Source organism: Astyanax mexicanus, chromosome 22 (assembly GCF_023375975.1).
Source record: "Astyanax mexicanus isolate ESR-SI-001 chromosome 22, AstMex3_surface, whole genome shotgun sequence".
NCBI lineage: Eukaryota > Metazoa > Chordata > Actinopteri > Characiformes > Acestrorhamphidae > Astyanax > Astyanax mexicanus.
In genome coordinates, this window is record NC_064429.1 from 38730538 (window position 1) to 38754277 (window position 23740).

At 43.9% G+C, this 23740-nt stretch overlaps 2 protein-coding genes across 5 annotated transcripts in view; one reads left to right on the forward strand and one right to left on the reverse strand.

Annotated features, from left to right (window-relative positions):
• Positions 1-69: 69 nt before the first annotated feature.
• si:ch211-102c2.8 (uncharacterized) lies at positions 70-20063 on the forward strand. 3 transcript variants are annotated; one of them, XM_022686952.2, is made up of 17 exons: positions 70-574; positions 2661-2730; positions 4311-4420; positions 6058-6118; positions 6243-6350; positions 6433-6578; positions 7144-7306; positions 7537-7618; positions 7949-8159; positions 8548-8718; positions 10292-10429; positions 14352-14459; positions 16148-16698; positions 16781-16907; positions 17544-17698; positions 19523-19598; positions 19814-20063. In XM_022686952.2, the coding sequence occupies exons 1-17, from the start codon at positions 545-547 to the stop codon at positions 20006-20008; spliced, it is 2502 nt and encodes an 833-aa protein (XP_022542673.2). In that variant the 5' UTR covers positions 70-544; the 3' UTR covers positions 20009-20063. The 3 variants fall into 3 exon arrangements, with proteins under 3 accessions (XP_022542673.2, XP_022542674.2, XP_022542675.2); XM_022686953.2 differs by having other exon boundaries at positions 14361-14459; XM_022686954.2 differs by having other exon boundaries at positions 14364-14459.
• A 10-nt stretch (positions 20064-20073) lies between these two features.
• Positions 20074-23740, reverse strand: part of ccdc117 (coiled-coil domain containing 117) — a 7723-nt gene continuing 4056 nt past the window's right edge. For both annotated transcript variants that reach the window (XM_022686956.2, XM_049470290.1), the window contains 3 exons: positions 23662-23740; positions 21728-21871; positions 20074-21602 (listed from right to left, as the gene is read on the reverse strand). The exon at positions 23662-23740 is cut by the window's right edge and continues 179 nt beyond it. In XM_022686956.2, coding sequence (XP_022542677.2) covers positions 21344-21602; positions 21728-21871; positions 23662-23740 — 482 coding nt within the window. In that variant the 3' untranslated portion in view covers positions 20074-21343. The remainder of the gene's footprint in view (positions 21603-21727; positions 21872-23661) is intronic.

Consider the following 23740-nt stretch of genomic DNA (forward strand, 5'->3'; position numbering starts at 1 on the left):
GTTGTTTATTGGGTGAATCTGAGGGGGTGTGGTTCTGGTTCACAGCAATGAAAACTGATGGACGGATTGATTATCAGTGTAAATGTGATTTCATGTTTAGCTGTAGTCTCAGGGCAGGTTATGAGAGGTGTGATATAATTATAAATGTTATGGATGTGATCTGTAACTCTGATGTTTGGAGGATGTTCTCTGTAGACGGATAATCAGGACTGATATGAAGAAGCTCCAGCAGACCGGGTCGGAGGGGTCAGTACTCAGGCCCCGCCCCTACATCCCATAATATTACACAAATGCTGGCAATATTTAAAATCAATCAAAATGAGAAGTTATTAATGTGTAAATGTATAATTTTATATGAATTATATGGAGATTAAAGAGTGTACTGGTGGGATCCAGCACTGCTTCTAATGGGAGTTCTGGCTGTGGGTAAAGTGGGCGGGGTTAAACCCGCGTGTTTGGGCGGTTGGTGGGGAGCGTCGGTTGCTATGGGTTTGGTTGCTAGGAGCCGGTGTGCTAGGCCCCGCCCCTCCCCCTCTCTGCAGGAATGGAGCAGGGATTGCGGGAAGAAGCTGCGGTGAGTAAATCAGATTAAACTTCATTATTAATATAAATATTAATAAAATCAGAAGTCGGTTCTGTTCTACAGTTTAAACTCTGAACTGGCGCTGCTGCACCGGTTCTGATTCTGGTTCTGGTTCTGCGGGTTTAGTAATGGGTTCTGTTTTTCTGGAGTTTGAACTAAAAGTTAAAAACTAAAGTTAATCTTTTCTGATTTTCTCTGAAAATATTTTTTTTAAATAAAGATTTAAAAAAACAATAGAAAGATAAATGTTTACTTTTAGATTGTGAAGAAAGTAAAAAAAACTAATGAAACCTTTTTTTCACTACAATAAATATAGAAAATATGAAATAATTCAGTTTTACAGTTTAGCCTGAGTTTACACTGCAGCTATTTAAATGTATTTCTAACATATTTTTAAAAATGCATAAAATATACCAATATATTTTCATAATAACAAAGAAATTGTTACTAATAATAATAAACAATAATAAGTTGAGTTTTGAAGCTCCTGATCTCTGAAACAGCAGAATAATGGTAAAATTAATTAAATATTTTCAATCATGTTTCAGAAAAAACAGCAAATGATCAAAACACAGGAAATGAATAAATAAATAAAAAATATATATATTTAACCCAGATTGTATTATAGTGTTTATGAAAGGTTTTTTTTTTTTTTTTTTTAATTTTGGAAGATGAATCAGTGTTAATATTGCAACATTGTTTCAATGCCTTACTTTTCAGTTTAATAAAAACAAACTTTTATACAGAAACGTCAGTCAAACACCCCAAACATTTACTAAAAATCTACAAAACATTTACTAAACATCTACTAAAAATCTAAACATCTGCTAAACATCTACAAAACATTTACAAAACATCTAAACATCTACAAAACATGTACTAAACATCTACTAAACCTCTACAAAACATTTACTAAATATCTACAAAACATCTACTAAAAATCTAAACATCTACTAAACATCTTCACACTGAAACAAACTCTCAAACTACCAAACTCTACAGTTTCTTATTTATGAACACTATATTCTGGGAGATGAACTGGGTTGCTGGGAGTTGAACTGGGTTGCTGGGAGATGAACTGGGTTACTGGGAGTTGAACTGGGTTGCTGGGAGATGAACTGGGTTGCTGGGAGATGAACTGGGTTGCTGGGAGATGAACTGGGTTACTGGGAGATGAACTGGGTTACTGGGAGATGAACTGGGTTGCTGGGAGATGAACTGGGTTGCTGGGAGATGAACTGGGTTGCTGGGAGTTGAACTGGGTTGCTGGGAGATGAACTGGGTTACTGGGAAATGAACTGGGTTGCTGGGAGATGAACTGGGTTGCTGGGAGATGAACTGGGTTGCTGGGAGATGAACTGGGTTACTGGGAGATGAACTGGGTTACTGGGAGTTGAACTGGGTTGCTGGGAGATGAACTGGGTTGCTGGGAGTTGAACTGGGTTGCTGGGAGATGAACTGGGTTGCTGGGAGATGAACTGGGTTGCTGGGAGATGAACTGGGTTACTGGGAGATGAACTGGGTTACTGGGAGATGAACTGGGTTGCTGGGAGATGAACTGGGTTGCTGGGAGTTGAACTGGGTTGCTGGGAGATGAACTGGGTTACTGGGAGATGAACTGGGTTGCTGGGAGATGAACTGGGTTGCTGGGAGATGAACTGGGTTGCTGGGAGATGAACTGGGTTACTGGGAGATGAACTGGGTTACTGGGAGATGAACTGGGTTGCTGGGAGATGAACTGGGTTACTGGGAGATGAACTGGGTTACTGGGAGATGAACTGGGTTACTGGGAGATGAACTGGGTTACTGGGAGATGAACTGGGTTGCTGGGAGATGAACTGGGTTACTGGGAGATGAACTGGGTTGCTGGGAGATGAACTGGGTTACTGGGAGATAAACTGGGTTACTGGGAGTTGAACTGGTATACTGGGAGTTGAACAGGGTTACTGGGAGATGAACTGGGTTGCTGGGAGATGAACTGGGTCATGTTGTAGTTTACAGTGTAAATTATTTGGTTCAGGACTTTTATTATGTATTGTGTATTTTACTCTGGGGGCGTGGTCTGGTTTCTGGTCAGGTGATGGACGGTGGAGATCAAGACGGGGTTCCGGACAAAGCCGACGACACGGACGAGCTGATCAATACCGGTCAGAACCGAGAAACTCAACTATACTATACTATACTAAACTACACTCAACTATACTATACTAAACTACACTCAACTATACTATACTAAACTACACTCAACTATACTATACTAAACTACACTCAACTATACTATACTAAACTACACTCAACTATACTATACTAAACTACACTCAACTATACTATACTAAACTACACTCAACTATACTATACTTATACTATACTAAACTACACTCAACTATACTAAACTGCACTCAGTTACGCTTTACTAAACTACACTATACTTTGCTGAACCAGTTGTACTATACTAAATTATACTATACTAAAACACACTGAACTGTACTAAACTGTACTATACTATACTAAACTACTAATAACTTTTACAGTATCTGTGAAAAATATTTTTTTACAAATAATACTCTATTTATTAAAATGAGATTATGTGGGAGAGTTTATGAATAGTTCTATATGCCTGTGTGTGTGTATGTGTATGGTGTGTGTCTGTGTATGGTGTGTGTGTGTGTGTGTATGGTGTGTGTATGGTGTGTGTGTGTGTGTGTGTGTGTATGGTGTGTGTCTGTGTATGGTGTGTGTGTGTGTGTGTATGGTGTGTGTATGGTGTGTGTATGGTGTGTGTGTGTGTGTGTGTGTGTGTGTGTGTATGTTGTGTGTGTATGGTGTGTGTGTGTGTGTGTATGGTGTGTGTGTATGGTGTGTGTGTGTGTGTGTGTGTGTGTGTGTATGTTGTGTGTGTATGGTGTGTGTGTGTGTGTGTATGGTGTGTGTGTATGGTGTGTGTGTGTGTGTGTGTGTATGTTGTGTGTGTGTATGGTGTGTGTGTTTGTGTGTGCGTTGTGTGTGTGTGTATGGTATGTGTGTGTGTGTGTGTGTGTGTGTGTGTGTGTATGGTGTGTGTATGGTGTGTGTGTGTGTATGGTATGTGTGTGTGTGTATGGTGTGTGTATGGTGTGTGTGTGTGTGTGTGTGTGTGTGTATGGTGTGTGTATGGTATGTGTGTGTGTGTGTGTATGGTGTGTGTATGGTGTGTGTGTGTGTGTGTGTGTGTATGGTGTGTGTATGGTGTGTGTGTGTGTGTGTGTATGGTGTGTGTATGGTGTGTGTGTGTGTGTGTGTATGGTGTGTGTATGGTGTGTGTGTGTGTGTGTGTATGGTGTGTGTATGGTGTGTGTGTGTGTGTGTGTATGGTGTGTGTATGGTGTGTGTGTGTGTGTGTGTATGGTGTGTGTATGGTATGTGTGTGTGTGTGTGTGTATGGTGTGTGTATGGTATGTGTGTGTGTGTGTATGGTGTGTGTATTGTGTGTGTGTGTATGGTATGTGTGTGTGTGTGTGTATGGTGTGTGTATGGTATGTGTGTGTGTGTGTGTATGGTGTGTGTATGGTGTGTGTGTGTATGGTGTGTGTATGGTGTGTGTATGGTGTGTGTGTGTGTGTGTGTGTGTGTGTGTGTGTATGGTGTGTGTATGGTGTGTGTATGGTATGTGTGTATGGTGTGTGTATGGTGTGTGTATGGTATGTGTGTGTGTGTGTGTGTATGGTGTGTGTGTGTGTGTGTGTGTTAGATGTGAACGGAGGGATGGTCTGTGGTTCTGGTTCTGATCCGCCGGATGTTCTTCGAGATCACTGTCATCAACTGCTGGACGCCATCGATGCTCAACTCAACCACCTGCAGGTCAGAACCAAACCCAACAACACCGAGTCCAGAACCAATCAGAACCACCCAACAACACAGAGTCCAGAACCAATCAGAACCACCCAACAACACAGAGTCCAGAACCAATCAGAACCAAACCCAACAACACCGAGTCCAGAACCAATCAGAACCACCCAACAACACCGAGTCCAGAACCAATCAGAACCACCCAACAACACAGAGTCCAGAACCAATCAGAACCACCCAACAACACAGAGTCCAGAACCAATCAGAACCAAACCCAACAACACCGAGTCCAGAACCAATCAGAACCACCCAACAACACCGAGTCCAGAACCAATCAGAACCAAACCCAACAACACAGAGTCCAGAACCAATCAGAACCACCCAACAACACCGAGTCCAGAACCAATCAGAACCACCCAACAACACCGAGTCCAGAACCAATCAGAACCAAACCCAACAACACCGAGTCCAGAACCAATCAGAACCACACTCAACAACACCGAGTCCAGAACCAATCAGAACCAAACCCAACAACACCGAGTCCAGAACCAATCAGAACTAAACTCAAAAACACAGAGTCCAGAACCAATCAGAACCAAACCCAACAACACCGAGTCCAGAACCAATTAGAACCACCCAACAACACAGAGTCCAGAACCAATCAGAACCAAACCCAATAACACCGAATCCAGAACCAAACCCAACAACACAGAGTCTAGAACCAATCAGAACTGCGTTTAAGGCCATACTGTGTTTAAGGCAGTACTGAGTTTAAGGCTGTACGTGTTTAAGGCGGTACTGAGTTTAAGGCTGTACGTGTTTAAGGCGGTACTGAGTTTATGGCGGTACTGAGTTTAAGGTGGTACTGTGTCTAAATCGGTACTGTGTTTAAGGCGGTACTGTGTTTAAGGCGGTACTGAGTTTAAGGTGGTGCTGTGTTTAAGGCGGTACTGTGTTTAAGGCGGTACTGAGTTTAAGGCGGTACTGTGTTTAAGGCGGTACTGATTTTAAGGTGGTACTGTGTCTAAATCGGTACTGTGTTTAAGGTGGTACTGAGTTTAAGGCGGTACTGTGTTTAAGGCAGTACTGTGTTTTAGGTGGTACTGTGTTTAAGGCGGTACTGTGTTTAAGGCAGTACTGAGTTTAAGGTGGTACTGTGTTTAAGGCGGTACTGATTTTAAGGTGGTACTGTGTCTAAATCGGTACTGTGTTTAAGGTGGTACTGAGTTTAAGGCGGTACTGTGTTTAAGGCAGTACTGTGTTTTAGGTGGTACTGTGTTTAAGGCGGTACTGTGTTTAAGGCAGTACTGAGTTTAAGGTGGTACTGTGTCTAAATCAGTACTGAGTTTAAGGCGGTACTGTGTTTAAGTCGGTACTGAGTTTAAGTCGGTACTGAGTTTAAGGTGGTACTGTGTCTAAATCGGTACTGTGTTTAAGTCGGTACTGAGTTTAAGGTGGTACTGTTTCTAAATCGGTACTGTGTTTAAGGCGGAACTGTGTTTAAGGCGGTACTGAGTTTAAGGCGGTACTGAGTTTAAGGCGGTACTGTGTTTAAGGCGGAACTGTGTTTAAGGCGGTACTGTGTTTAAGGCGGTACTGTGTTTAAGGCGATACTGTGTTTAAGGCGATACTGTGTTGTGTGTGTTTAGAGCTGCAGTACTGGTCGGGTGAATGGAGGGCGGAGTCAGCTGGAAGAAGTTCTGGATCCAGGTAGACCCACATTTTTTATTCTGTGGGATCGTTTTTCTTATTTACTATTTTAATCTCTTTTAATCCTCTATTTCTCTCTCTCTCGCTGTCTTTCTCTCTCTATCTCTCTCTCTCTGTCTCTCAGTGGGTTTGGACCGGGTCGGTTCTGAGAGCAGGGATACAGGTCTGGGCAGTGATAAGGGAAGCTCTTCTCCTGATTGGTTGAATTCTGGTCTCCCCGACCCGTCTCCAGGTAACCCACGTGCTGTAAATTTATGCTGTGAGTCCAGCAGAACCGGTCCTTCAGAACCGATCCGGTCTATGTTTTATCTCAGTCTCAGTGCAGGTGAGCGCTGGAGAGGCGGGGCCAGAACTAAGTACCGCCCCCTGCTGTCCGGGGGAGGGATCTGGAGGTCCAGTGGGATTCAGGACTGAGCAGCGTCTGTGGAGATTACAGCACCTACTCAGAACCAATACCAAGGTACCACAATATAATTACAATTACATATAATTACAATTACAATATAATTACAATTACATATAATTACAATTACAATATAATTACAACTACATATAATTACAATTACAATATAATTACAATTACATGTAATTATGATTACAATTACATATAATTATAATAACAATATAACTACAATTACATACAATTATAATTACAGTACAATAGTAATAACGATAGTAAAAATGTATTATTATTGTATATTGTATGTTCTGGGGGAGTTCAGTATTGTTTCATAAAAATATCATAAAACCCGTATGTTGATAATAGTGCGGTTTTTATTATATATTGTGGGACTTTTTACTTTCTTGATTTACAGATTTGAAACTGTTCTATTATATAAAACTAACATTTATTTTATTGCAGTAGTATATTCTATATATTTCAGTATTTTGTCCATAAGAATAGCCTGAAATATTGTTAATTTTTCAATAATAATGTTATTTTAGATCTCTCCTAGTCTGTTTATATTTCTATATATTTATGTGGAGAGTAAAGCGTTACTGTTATTAATTGTGGTTTTGATCAGGTGGGGGTTGAGGAGGAGGAGGAGGAGGAGGAGGAGGAGGAGGAGCTGGACAGTGTCTGTACTGAAGATTTTAGCACCCGGTTCCAAGAGTTGATGCTAAAACTGAGAGAGCCCACTGTGGGCGGAGCATGTGGTGTGGGCGGGGCATGTGAGCTGATCTCAGGTAAGTGCAGTAATGTTTCCTGTGCTGGTTTTTAGGTAATTTTCAGCCCCGTCCTGAGAAATCACTCAGAGATCCAGTTTCTCAGAACTGAAGTAAAAAACTGATTTACACAAATAATCTAAACAGAGCACAGATTTAATGTCTGTTTATTAAATATAAATATAAATATAAATATATATAAGCTTTTTTTAGAATTTGAGGTTGAGGTCTGTTGTTTTACTGAATCACAGACAGAACAGCTCCACAGGTGAAAAAGCAGAATCGTTTAGGAAATCAGAAGAACTCACAGCAGTGTGGAAATCACACAGGCAGGTAAACACAGCCTCATTTTCACATTAAAAACTTGTAATTTTAACTTTTGTTACTTTTATTTTTCACTATCATGTAAATCTGTCAGTTGTTATTTATATTGTATCAGAATTTAAAAATGAATAGACCAGTAGAAATATTTAAAATGACGTGTAGTAAAATCTTTTTACATGTACATTTTTTTTATTGCGTGTAAAAACATTTTTTTACAGTAGGTCAAAGTAAAATTTTCTTCATCCCTGTTCTGTGTTCTGTACTGTGCGTGTGTGTGTGTTACTGTGTGTGTGTGTGTGTGTGTGTGTGTGTTACTGTGGGTGTGTGTGTGTGTGTTAGCTCTGATGATGAAGGTACAGTGGAGATCAGACAGTGTGGGAGGAGTCACGGTGGGAGGGGTTACGGAGTGCTGAGATCTCTGGCCGGAGTTCAGAAGACTGTAAAGATAAACCAGAGCAGGAAGAAGATCTCCTTCAGCTCCACCCCCTCAATCAGCTCCACCCCCTCAGTCAGCTCCGCCCCCTCGGCCGGCTCCACCCTCTTCACCACTGTGAGACACCACAGCTCAAATACTCTGATATAATCAGATATAACAGTTTAATCCTAATCAGTGATCAGATCTGATTATTGGAGCGATTATGTTTTATAGATCAGACATTAGCAAATCTGATAAAGAAAGTTCGATTTTGGCTTAATAATCAGATTTTTCAGAAGGTGTAAACACTTTATCTGATTTCTTTAGGTTTTTTTGGTTTTGTCTGTGTGAACACAAGTGTGATCAGATCATCTCCGTCAGATCAGACAATGAGGAGGAGCTCTGATCTGATCTGATCACTCCCACAATTACACTCCTTACTCTTATCAGATTAATAACTGCATGTGAGACAAAACACACTGTGAATCGTGTGTGTGTGTGTGTGTGTGTGTGTGTGTATCAGTCAGTAGAGTGTGAGCAGGTGGAGCAGGTGGAGCAGGAGGCTCGGTTGGGGGTTCTGGAGAAAATTCTGTCCCAGAAAGAGGTGCAGCTGCTGGAGCTGCAGGAGGAACAGCGCTCCCTACAGACGGAGCTCCAGACCTGCAGAGAGGAGCAGAAAACCCAGAGAGAGAAGGTGATTCACAGCAAATACCCCTCTATTAAACATCTCTCCATCAGCAGCCGGAGTCTGAGAGAGAGAGAGAGAGAGAAAGAGTACAGTAGATCATGCTGTTTCTCCATCAGCAGCCGGAGTCTGAGAGAGAGAGAGAGAGAGAGAGAGTACAGTAGATCATGATGCTGTTTCTCCATCAGCAGCCGGAGTCTGAGAGAGAGAGAGAGAGAGAGAGAGAGTACAGTAGATCATGCTGTTTCTCCATCAGCAGCCGGAGTCTGAGAGAGAGAGAGAGAGAGAGTACAGTAGATCATGCTGCTTCTCCATCAGCAGCCGGAGTCTGAGAGAGAGAGAGAGAGAGAGAGTACAGTAGGTCATGCTGTTTCTCCATCAGCAGCCGGAGTCTGAGAGAGAGAGAGAGAGAGAGAGAGTACAGTAGATCATGCTGCTTCTCCATCAGCAGCCGGAGTCTGAGAGAGAGAGAGAGAGAGAGAGAGAGAGAGTACAGTAGATCATGCTGTTTCTCCATCAGCAGCCGGAGTCTGAGAGAGAGAGAGAGAGAGAGAGAGAGAGAGAGAGTACAGTAGATCATGCTGTTTCTCCATCAGCAGCCGGAGTCTGAGAGAGAGAGAGATAGAGAGAGAGAGAGAGAGAGAGAGTACAGTAGGTCATGCTGTTTCTCCATCAGCAGCCGGAGTCTGAGAGAGAGAGAGAGAGTACAGTAGATCATGCTGTTTCTCCATCAGCGGCCGGAGTCTGAGAGAGAGAGAGAGAGAGAGAGAGAGAGAAAGAGTACAGTAGATCATGCTGTTTCTCCATCAGCAGCCGGAGTCTGAGAGAGAGAGAGAGAGAGAGAGAGAGAGAGTACAGTAGATCATGCTGTTTCTCCATCAGCGGCCAGAGTCTGAGAGAGAGAGAGAGAGAGAGAGAGAGAGAGAGAGAGAGAGTACAGTAGATCATGCTGTTTCTCCATCAGCGGCCAGAGTCTGAGAGAGAGAGAGAGAGAGAGAGAGAGAGAGAGAGTACAGTAGATCATGCTGTTTCTCCATCAGCGGCCGGAGTCTGAGAGAGAGAGAGAGAGAGAGAGAGAGAGAGAGTACAGTAGATCATGCTGTTTCTCCATCAGCAGCCGGAGTCTGAGAGAGAGAGAGTACAGTAGGTGGTGCTGGTTGGTACAGGCGTCTGTTAGCTGATGTATCACAGATGGAGATTCGCCACTTTCCTGCATTCTGATGCTTTATTATAATCTCCTCAGCGCTCGACTAGAAGCTCCGCCCACAAAATTTAATCTGCCAGTTTGTGTGTGTGTGTGTGTATATATGTATATATATGGGAGAAGGCGGTACCGCAGTAGGGGGAGGAGCTGAGGAGGTGGGAGAAGGCGGTACCGCAGTAGGAGGAGGAGCTGAGGAGGTGGGAGGAGGTGGTACAACAGTAGGGGGAGGAGATGAGGAGGCGGTACAGCACCATCATATTTATATATATATATACTCCATACAGTGGAGTTTTGGTGGAGTTTTGGTGGAGTTCTGGTGGAGTTCTGGTGGAGTTCTGGACTCAGTGGAGTTGTGCTCTGGTTCTGGATTCGTTGCAGGTGAGGAGGGCGGTGGAGCGAGAGCGGAGGAGGTGGGAGGAGCAGATGGAGGAGGCAGAGAGGAGAGGAAGGGCGGAGCTACACCAAGAGAGGAGGAGTTCACTGATCCTTCAGACTAAAGTTCTGGAGCTGCAGACGGTGAGACACACACTACACACACACTACACACATACACACACACACACACACACACACACTACACACACACACTACATACACACACACACACACACACACACTACATTACATTTTTTACATTACATTACATTTGGCAGACGCTTTTGTCCAAAGCGACTTACAATAGTCAAGTACAATGTAAAATAAGTTTAAAGGTAAAACATCTTTGGATAGGGATAAAAGGAGGACAAAGGGAATAATAGGATAGAGGAGTGAAGGAGGGGAAGAAGGAAATGAGGTTAGAAGTACACACTAAGAAAAGTAAGTACAGATTTGTACTTAAAAGAGTACAAAGCTTGTCTCTGGGGCTGTACCTTATATTGAGGTACAAAAAAGTTCCTTTCAGTGAAAGTCCTTTTTTGTACCCATGTTTTTTGTGCAAGTAAAGATTATAAAGATTATAAACATTATCATGAACTGAATATGTGTCAAGAGCTTCATGATCCAAAATTGTCTGGCTTTCAAATAGAAATGTGCAAATAAAATATATATATTGTTTATTAGTACAGTGGTACAGAGTACTGAATGTACCCTTTATCTGGTTATATGGTACAAATCTGTACTTACTGCTGTTAGGAATTACTTTGTACTTCAGAGGGAACAAATCTGACCCTGTAAAGACCAATATTGTACCTTTGAGGGTACAATTATGAAGAGTGTACCTTTGAGTACAAAAAAGTACTCGTATCGTACCTCTGTTTTTTAGAGTGTAGTTAGTGTGTTAGAGGTGTTAAGAGAGTAAGTGCTCTTTGAAGAGCTCTGTCTTCAGGAGTTTATTAAAGATAGTGAGAGATTCTCCTGATCTGGTAGTAGAAGGTAGTTAGTTAGAGGTGTTAGGAGAGTAAGTGCTCTTTGAAGAGCTCTGTCTTCAGGAGTTTATTAAAGATAGCGAGAGATTCTCCTGATCTGGTAGTAGAAGGTAGTTAGTTAGAGGTGTTAGGAGAGTAAGTGCTCTTTGAAGAGCTCTGTCTTCAGGAGTTTATTAAAGATAGTGAGAGATTCTCCTGATCTGGTAGTAGAAGGTAGTTAGTTAGAGGTGTTAGGAGAGTAAGTGCTCTTTGAAGAGCTCTGTCTTCAGGAGTTTATTAAAGATAGTGAGAGATTCTCCTGATCTGGTAGTAGAAGGTAGTTAGTTAGAGGTGTTAGGAGAGTAAGAGCTCTTTGAAGAGCTCTGTCTTCAGGAGTTTATTAAAGATAGTGAGAGATTCTCCTGATCTGGTAGTAGAAGGTAGTTTGTTGCACCATTGGGGAACTCTGTATGAGAACAGTCTGGATTGCTTTGTGTGAATGTTTGTTTGGTAAAGCGAGGCGACGTTCATTGGAGGAGCGCAGCGGCCGGGAGGTAGCGTAAGTCTTCAGGAGCGAGTGCAGGTAGGAAGGAGCTGTTCTGTATCACCTTGTAGGCGATTGTAAGAGCTTTGAATTTGATGCATCAACTGGTAGCCAGTGGAGCTCAATGAGCAGCGGGGTGACATGTGCCCGTTTTGGCTGGTACACACTACACACACACTACACACACTACACACACACACACACACACACACTACACACTACACACACTCTACACACACACACACACTACACACACACTACACACACACTACACACACACACTACACACACACTACACACACACACACTACACACACACTACACACACACACACTACACACACACACTACACACACACACACACTACACACACACTACATACACACACACTACACACACACACTACACACACACTACACACACTACACACACTACACACACTACACACACACACTACACACACACACTACACACACACTACACACACTACACACACTACACACACACACTACACACACACACTACACACACACTACATACACACACACTACACACACACACTACACACACACTACACACACTACACACACTACACACACACACTACACACACACACTACACACACACTACACACACTACACACACACACACACACACTACACACTACACACACTCTACACACACACACACACTACACACACACTATACACACACTACACACACACACTACACACTACACACACACACACACTACACACACACTACACACACACACACTACACACACACTACACACACACTACACACACACTACACACACACACACACTACACACACACACTACACACACACACTACACACACACACACTACACACACACACTACACACACACACTACACACACTACACACACTACACACACACCACACACACACACTACACACACTACACACACACTACACACACACACTACACACACACACTACACACACACTACACACACACTACACACACACACACTACACACACACTACACACACACACACTACACACACACACACTACACACACACACACACCACACACACACTACACACACACTACACACACACACACTACACACACACTACACACACACTACACACACACACACCACACACACACTACACACACTACACACACACTACACACACCACACACACACCACACACACACTACACACACTACACACACACTACACACACCACACACACACACACACTACACACACACTACACACACACTACACACACACTACACACACTACACACACACTACACACACTACACACACACTACACACACACTACACACACACTACACACACACAACACACCACACACACACACTACACACACACTACACACACACACACACTACACACACACTACACACACACACACACACTACACACACTACACACACACACACTACACACACACACACTACACACACACACACACACTACACACACACACACTACATACACACACACACACTACACACACACTACACACACACACTACACACACACACACTACACACACACTACACACACACACTACACACACACACACTACACACACACTACACACACACTACACACACACTACACACACACACACTACACACACTACACACACACACACTACACACACACACTACACACACACACACACACACACTACACACACACTACACACTACACACACACACTACACACACTACACACACACACACACTACACACACACACACTACACACACACTACACACACACACACACTACACACTACACACACACACACTACACACACACACACTACACACACACTACACACACACACACACACACACACTATACACACACTACACACACACTACACACACACACACACACACACACACACACTACACACACACTACACACACACACTACACACACACAACACACTACACACACTACACACACACTACACACACACACACTACACACACACACTACACACACACTACACACACACTACACACACACTACACACACTACACACACACACACTACACACACACACTACACACACACTATACACACTACACACACACTACACACACACTACACACACACACACACTACACACACACACACACACTACACACACACACTACACACACACTACACACACACACACACACTACACACACCGCACACACATACACACTACACACTACACACACACACTACACACACCGCACACACATACACACTACACACTACACACACACACTACACACACACACGCACACACACACTACACACACATACACACTACACACACTACACACACATACACACACACACACATACACACTACACACATACACACACACACACACTACACACACACACACACACTACACACACATACACACACACTACACACACACACACACATACACACTACACACACACACACACACACAAACACGCTCACACACCCCTATCCTTTCTCTCTCAGCGGGTGAAGCAGTTGGAGGGCAGAGCTTGTGAGCAGTCTGCAAGGTTCAGAGCTCTTAAAGACGAGCAGTGGGCGGAGCTACACAAACTGAGAACTCAGCTGAAGCAGGTATATAATAATAATAATAATAATAATAATAATAATAATAATAATAATAATAATAATAGGTAGTGTTGATAGTGATGGTAGTGATGGTAGTGTTGATAGTGATGGTAGTGATGGTAGTGTTGATAGTGATGGTAGTGTTGGTAGTGTTGATAGTGATGGTAGTGATGGTAGTGTTGATAGTGATGGTAGTGATGGTAGTGTTGATAGTGATGGTAGTGATGGTAGTGTTGATAGTGATGGTAGTGATGGTAGTGTTGATAGTGATGGTAGTGTTGGTAGTGTTGATAGTGATGGTAGTGATGGTAGTGTTGATAGTGATGGTAGTGATGGTAGTGTTGATAGTGATGGTAGTGATGGTAATGTTGATAGTGATGGTAGTGATGGTAGTGTTGATAGTGATGGTAGTGTTGATAGTGATGGTAGTGATGGTAGTGTTGATAGTGATGGTAGTGATGGTAGTGATGGTAGTGTTGATAGTGATGGTAGTGATGGTAGTGTTGATAGTGATGGTAGTGATGGTAGTGTTGATAGTGATGGTAGTGATGGTAGTGTTGATAGTGATGGTAGTGATGGTAGTGTTGATAGTGATGGTAGTGTTGGTAGTGTTGATAGTGATGGTAGTGATGGTAGTGTTGATAGTGATGGTAGTGATGGTAGTGATGGTAGTGTTGATAGTGATGGTAGTGATGGTAGTGTTGATAGTGATGGTAGTGATGGTAGTGTTGATAGTGATGGTAGTGATGGTAGTGATGGTAGTGTTGGTAGTGTTGATAGTGATGGTAGTGATGGTAGTGTTGATAGTGATGGTAGTGATGGTAATGTTGATAGTGATGGTAGTGTTGGTAGTGTTGATAGTGATGGTAGTGATGGTAGTGTTGATAGTGATGGTAGTGATGGTAGTGATGGTAGTGTTGGTAGTGTTGATAGTGATGGTAGTGATGGTAATGTTGATAGTGATGGTAGTGATGGTAGTGATGGTAATGTTGATAGTGATGGTAGTGATGGTAATGTTGATAGTGATGGTAGTGATGGTAGTGTTGATAGTGATGGTAGTGATGGTAATGTTGATAGTGATGGTAGTGATGGTAGTGTTGATAGTGATGGTAGTGATGGTAGTGTTGATAGTGATGGTAGTGATGGTAGTGATGGTAGTGATGGTAGTGTTGATAGTGATGGTAGTGTTGGTAGTGTTGATAGTGATGGTAGTGATGGTAATGTTGATAGTGATGGTAGTGATGGTAGTGTTGATAGTGATGGTAGTGATGGTAGTGTTGATAGTGATGGTAGTGATGGTAGTGATGGTAGTGATGGTAGTGATGGTAGTGATGGTAGTGTTGATAGTGATGGTAGTGATGGTAGTGTTGATAGTGATGGTAGTGATGGTAGTGTTGATAGTGATGGTAGTGATGGTAGTGATGGTAGTGTTGATAGTGATGGTAGTGATGGTAGTGTTGATAGTGATGGTAGTGATGGTAGTGTTGATAGTGATGGTAGTGATGGTAGTGTTGATAGTGATGGTAGTGATGGTAGTGTTGATAGTGATGGTAGTGATGGTAGTGTTGATAGTGATGGTAGTGATGGTAATGTTGATAGTGATGGTAGTGATGGTAGTGTTGGTAATGTTGGTACTATGCCGGACAGTGTTCTGCGTGTTCTATAATAACGTTTTGGCTGGTGTTCTGGTTAAGGAGGCGGAGCTAGAGGTGGGTCGTCTGAAGCAGAAGCTGAAGCGAGTCCAGCAGGGGGCAGCGGAGAGGACCGATCGGCAGAGCGCCGGCTGGGCTTGGGATATACTCACCGAGTGCGGTCACCTACAGGACCTGCTCAAGCCCCGCCCACACAGTGACCTGACCACCCACACCAAGCCCCACCCACACAGTGACCTGACCACCCACACCAAGCCCCACCCACACAGTGACCTGACCACCCACACCAAGCCCCACCCACACAGTGACCTGACCACCCACACCAAGCCCTGCCCACACAGTGACCTGACCACCCACACCAAGCCCCACCCACACAGTGACCTGACCACCGACACCAAGCCCCACCCACACAGTGACCTGACCACCCACACCAAGCCCCGCCCATATAGTGACCTGAGCACTGACTCCAAGCCCCGCCCACACAGTGGCCTGATCACGGACACAAAGCCCCCCCCACACTGTGACCTGACCACTGACACCAAGCCCCGCCCACATAGTGACCTGACCACTGACACCAAGCCCCGCCCACACAGGTAAAGGTGGAGGAAATCACAGGATCATAAAGAGGCATGTTGCTATGGTAACGTTTCTCTTTAATAATTATTACTAACGCAGGGTTACAGTGGATAGAGCTGTGCAGACGCTACGGTCTCTCAGACTCCGCCTCCAGCAGCTCTTCACCAATCAGCACACACAACTCACCACCCTCACCCTCACCAACCAGCAGCTCAGAGCGGAGAAGGTACACACATCATACACACACACACACACACACACACACACACACATCATACACACTCACACTATGCTGTATTGTGGTGCTGTTTGTGGGCGGGGTTGTGTTTAGGGGGCGTGGCAACAGATTGTCTTTAGTTATGTTACACAGGAGCTCCACTGACTGAATACAACCTAGACAGACGCCAACAGTCAGACGTTCATCGCTATCTCGGTAACACAGCCGCCGTGCCGAGCCGAGCGTACACCCCCACTTATTACACACACATGAACACACAGCAGCACAAACCCAACTTTTACATCAACAATAAACAGAATAGTAAATAAAATAACATTGCTGTTCCCGTAAATGAGCTGCTGGAGCTCCTTCACAGCGTCAACCAGCAGCTCAGTTTCCTCTGCTGAGAAGAGTTTGTTGAACACGTCCAGGTAGCTGCACCGTTACAATAGCAATCCACCAAAGTCAGAGCTCACCTGATCTACGCTTAAAGAGAATGATGAGTGACGAAGAGACACTCTGATTGGTTTATTATTTCACGTTATCCTTTGTTAAGCATGTGAACCTGACTGTTATTAATTATGTGTGTGTGTGTGTGTGTGTGTGTGTGTGTGTGTGTGTGTGTGTGTGTGTGTGTGTGTTTAGAAGCAGTTGAAGGAGCTGAGCAGGCGGGCTGGGCTGCAGCTGGGTGAGGATGATGATGGTGAGGATGATGATCTGCGTAGGATCCAAAAGAACCAGATCCAGCAGAAACCTAGAACCACAAACCCCACCCAGAACCTCCAGCACCACCTGGAGAGGTTAGAAATACAAACACTCCCACACACACACCATACAAACACTCCCACACACACACCATACAAACACTCACACACACACACCATACAAACACTCACACACACACACCATACAAACACTCACACACACACACACACCATACAAACACTCACACACACACACACACCATACAAACACTCACACACACACACCATACAAACACTCACACACACACACACCATACAAACACTCACACACACACACACCATACAAACACTCACACACACACCATACAAACACTCACACACACACACACCATACAAACACTCACACACACACACCATACAAACACTCCCACACACACACCATACAAACACTCACACACACACACACCATACAAACACTCACACACACACACCATACAAACACTCACACACACACACACACACCATACAAACACTCACACACACACACCATACAAACACTCACACACACACACACCATACAAACACTCACACACACACACACACCATACAAACACTCACACACACACACACCATACAAACACTCACACACACACACACCATACAAACACTCACACACACACACACCATACAAACACTCACACACACACACCATACAAACACTCACACACACACACCATACAAACACTCACACACACACACCATACAAACACTCACACACACACACACCATACAAACACTCCCACACACACACCATACAAACACTCACACACACACACCATACAAACACTCACACACACACACCATACAAACACTCACACACACACACACCATACAAACACTCACACACACACACACACCATACAAACACTCACACACACACACACACACACCATACAAACACTCACACACACACACACCATACAAACACTCACACACACACACCATACAAACACTCACACACACACACCATACAAACACTCACACACACACCATACAAACACTCACACACACACACACCATACAAACACTCCCACACACACACCATACAAACACTCACACACACACACCATACAAACACTCCCACACACACACACCATACAAACACTCCCACACACACACCATACAAACACTCACACACACACACCATACAAACACTCACACACACACACACCATACAAACACTCACACACACACACCATACAAACACTGACACACACACACCATACAAACACTCCCACACACACACCATACAAACACTCACACACACACACCATACAAACACTCCCACACACACACACCATACAAACACTCCCACACACACACCATACAAACACTCACACACACACACCATACAAACACTCACACACACACACACCATACAAACACTCACACACACACACCATACAAACACTCACACACACACACCATACAAACACTCACACACACACACCATACAAACACTCACACACACACCATACAAACACTCACACACACACACCATACAAACACTCACACACACACACACCATACAAACACTCACACACACACACCATACAAACACTCACACACACACACCATACTAACACACACTCACACACACACACCATACAAACACTCACACACACACACACACCATACAAACACTCACACACACACACTCACCATACTAACACACACTCACACACACACACCATACTAACACACACTCACACACACAGATCGGATCATCAGGTCCAGTTCGAACACCAGACAAAAATCCACATGATCTCGTTTTCTCACCGTCTCGTTTCAGAACTTCTGTCCGGTTCTGAATCAGTTCAGACTTCCTGTGGGAGAATTTATTACTGTTCTGTGTTTCAGGAGATTCTCAGAACCCGGATCAGAACCGCAGTGGAGACTGGAGCTGCTGGAGGCGGAGCTTAAACACCTCACTCAGGTAAAATTACCTGCCCGGTCCATCAGTAGCAGCTTCAGAACCTCAGGAATCTGGCGGGTCACAGTTATAGTAATTACAGTAATAATATAAATAATAAAGGTTAATAAATTATATTTACTTTACTAATAAATTAAATCTATCTTATATCAATCTATCTTTTATTAATCTATCTTTTTTTATATACTCTCTGTCTCTCTCTCTCTGTTCTGGTCCAGAGCTCTGGAGACCCGGCTGACCCAGTTCCTCCAGTCTGTGCTCCCAGTAACCACGACCTGACCTCGTATAAACTCCTGCTGCACCTCCAGAGCCGAATACGACAGCTCCGCGCCGACGCCCGGGCCGGCACACCCGGCACCGGCACACCCGCCACCGGCACAAGTGAACCCCTGACTGATTTAGAAGCAAATTAATAATATCCAGAATAAAAGTAGTCACATTAAATAAACATAAATTAATAATCCAGAAGCACAGAGTCTTTCTTTTAATGTTTTTATTGTAAAACAGGTCCAGCGTTACACACAGGCTGCAGTGCTGACGAACAGGAAGAACAGGTGGAGAGGACAGGTGGAGAGGACAGGTGGAGAGGACAGGTGGAGAGGACAGGTGGGAGAGGACAGGTAAGAGAGGACAGGTAAGAGAGGACAGGTGGGAGAGGACAGGTAAGAGAGGACAGGTGGGAGAGGACAGGTAAGAGAGGACAGGTAGGAGAGGACAGATGGGAGGAAACAGGTAAGATTACCTGTGGGCGGGGGAGGGTGGGGGTTGGGTTAAGTGCAGTTTAATTGACCTCTGACCCCGTCACTTCACACAGTGAGGGTTAAGCTGTGCAGAAAATAAAGGAACATCAAAGAAACATTAAAGAAACATCAAAGAAACATTAAAGAAACATGCATTAATCAGTTTACATCTCGCACTGGAAAATAAAAAAGTGTCTCAAATTAGCCTCAAACTAAATCCCCGCCTCCTGCGCTGTGATTGGCTGTTCACACACTGGGCTGTTAGTGTCGTCATAATCCAGTCGCTTTACCCAATCAGATCCCTTAATCCTGAGAATCAGCTGATCTGATCTTCATGTTCGTGTTTCTCTAAATAATTCAGTCACACTTTAGTGAAGATGAGCTGATAAATAAAATCAATAAGATCGTTTATATAAAGAGATTCAGGCTGGAATTATTTATTATCTTTAAATTAAATTACTATTTTAATTTTATAATCCAGTCTGATTGACCTCACTGACCAATCAGCTCCCAGTTCCTGTAACCCTTTAACCATTTAAATCCTGCACCTATTAACGCCACAGACCCTCCCATTAACCCCTGTGGGTTTAGGATTATAACTGGTGATCAGGGGGTTAAAGGGTTAAAACTGCAGTGAGAAATGAGTGAGCTGATAGTGATCACTGATCACAGTGATTCTCAGTGTGAAAGGTTTCAGTCTCAGCGCAGGAGAGAGATCAGGGTGTGAAACGCCGCAGTGAAGAGGTTGTGAAAGCACTTTTGCGAAAGCGTAATAATGTCTGTAAATTGGCTTAACTAGAAAATTCATACACTCAGCCCGGCACTCTGGTCCCGCCGCGCCAACTCACCCCTAACTCAAATACTGGAGAGAAAAAACAGAAAAACATGGCAACAGAATATTGTCTCGTCTCTTCTCGTCTCGTCTCGTCTCTGTAGTGCATCGCCAGGATCTCGTCCCTCGCGGCGTAAACTGATTGATTTTGGCAGCGTCTCTGTTTGAACTCAGAGTCAGTAAAACGTCTCCAGCTCCATCTCCTCCTCGCCGCCGCCGGGTGCCACCGGGGGGCAGTAGAGGGATCTGAAGGCCGGTTCCGGCTGCGGTTTCGGCTGCAGCCGATCCGGGACGGGGGTTCTGGGTACCGGCGCGGGTGTCTGGCGGCACGCCGGCTGCTGTTTCCGCTGCTGCCTCTGGATGGAGTCTTTCAGCTGCTGAGTGAGTGGATCCTCTGGGGGGCGCCAGAGAACCAGCTCCATACAGGACCGGCTCCTGCAGAGACCAACAGAACCAACCGGCACTTTTACCAGAACTGCCGGCACAGAACCTCTAAATATAACAAGTTAAACGGGTTCTCTGAGTGACCCTACAGAACCACGTTCGGTTCTGATACTCACACCGACTGAGCGACGGTTTCAGGCAGGATGTCGCCGATGCCGCGCTGAAGCCCCTCCCTCAGACTGTCGGACAGAACCAGAACCGGCCGACGCTGCGCCGGATCCACGTCCAGGTCCTCGTCACTGTCGTCCTCCAGCGTGATCCTTTAAACAGCAGAGTCAGGTTAACCCCGCCCTCTCCGCTGTGGATACGCCCACACCTCGAATATTCTGCTACCTCATCTCTGAAATATTCTTTAATACATTCCACAGCTTTGATCTTTTTAATGATGATTCTTTGTTTAAACAGCGTTACAGTTTATAATACAGAGCTTACATTTTACAAAAACATTAACTTTTAAAACTCTAAACCACTTCTGACACCAATCTTTCCTAATCTAAACCAATAATTAATATAAATACTATAAGGTTAATACAGTATAGTTAAATGTAACATCACAATACTTAAATATATGGATATAGAGTTGCACGGTGTACCGAAGGTTCGATTCTTTTTCGATACTACGTCATCACAAACGATTCGGTTCTTTAGCGTTCGATGCTTTCGATACTGTATATAGCCCAGTCACTAGCTTCAAATGAGTCAAATTAGTAGGCGCGATTTGATTCAGTTCATAACAAAACTGATTCACACCGCAGCAGTCGGTGTGGCAGGATTCAGATAAACTTAGTGTTCTGAACAAATGAATCGATTCACGCGCAAGCCAGCAGAGCAGCAGCGAGTGTAGAATGGCGACGGCTAAAATAACAGATGTCTCTCGTCCGCGACTTGTGGACAAAACGGGCGCGAGGAGTGAAGTGTGGGAAAATAGTCTGAGATGTAGGCATCTGTTTTTTATTGATATTTTTATTTTTAAATAAAATAACGAAAACTGAAAGTGAAACTAAACTACTTTATTTATTAGCGCTGTTTTCACTCCCGCAGTTGTACAGCGGGGGGTGTTGTGCCGATTCTGTCCGCGAAGCGGGAGTCGGATTCAGTAGCGGATTCGGCACAAGCGCGGCGGCACCTCGCGGTCCGCGGTGTTAGTTGTAAGCGCTCGCGCTAGCCGCAAAATACGAAAGAAAACACTGAGGGAGCTGCAGAGTTATGTGTGGGACTAGAATATGAGCACGAGGAGATCAAAGAGAACCTTTACCTGTGAGTAGCTCACATCAGAACACGCAAATCTCTCTCTCTCTCACTCTTGCTGTGTCTCTTTCTCTCTGTCTCTTTCTCTGTTTCTCTCTCTCGCACGTGAACGCCTCCGCGTTTGACCTGCAGCACTGTGTTTAGCTGTTCTTAAAAATCATTTTAATTAAATAATAGTTCTATGCTTCTATGTTACAGTGTTATTTAACATAATTCTGATCATATTTCGCTCATTTAGCAGACAAGCACCCTGATCTCTACAAAGAGCTGTGAAGTCGACAGGTTAGTGGAGTTAGTCAAGATACACTCTGTCTGTAGCTTTACTAAGATTTACTAGCGACTGCTTATTAAAATCGGTAAACGGTTGATTAATAAAACGGAGCAGTGAGTGTTAAAATGAACATAACATTGTAATGTTCTTCTGTCTCTTTATTTTCCTTATTCAGAACTTAACTTCTGCCCGCCCGTCAGGTTCACACAGTCAGGCTACCATTACCTCTGGTTTTAGTTTTAGTTTTTAGGAAGTGTTTAGATAATTATGTTATAGTTAAGGTTATAATAACGAAACTTGTTTTTTGTTCAAATGTTTCATTTTAGAATAAAAACGTTTGCACCGATTGTTCAGTTTTCAATCCAGTTCAGTCAAAAATAAACATTTTATGTTCAGATATTTTTATTGTTTTTTTTTTCTTCCAAGTATCGTTTTGGTATCGAGAATCGTGATACTACAGTTGGTATCGGTATCGAAGTCAAAATTTTGGTATCGTGACAACCCTAGAATATATATTTTTATACATCATACCTGTCCTCGATCTCCTGCAGCTTCCTCTGCGCCGCCTCCACCTCCATACAGCCCCCCTCGCTCTCGGGCCGGACGGGGG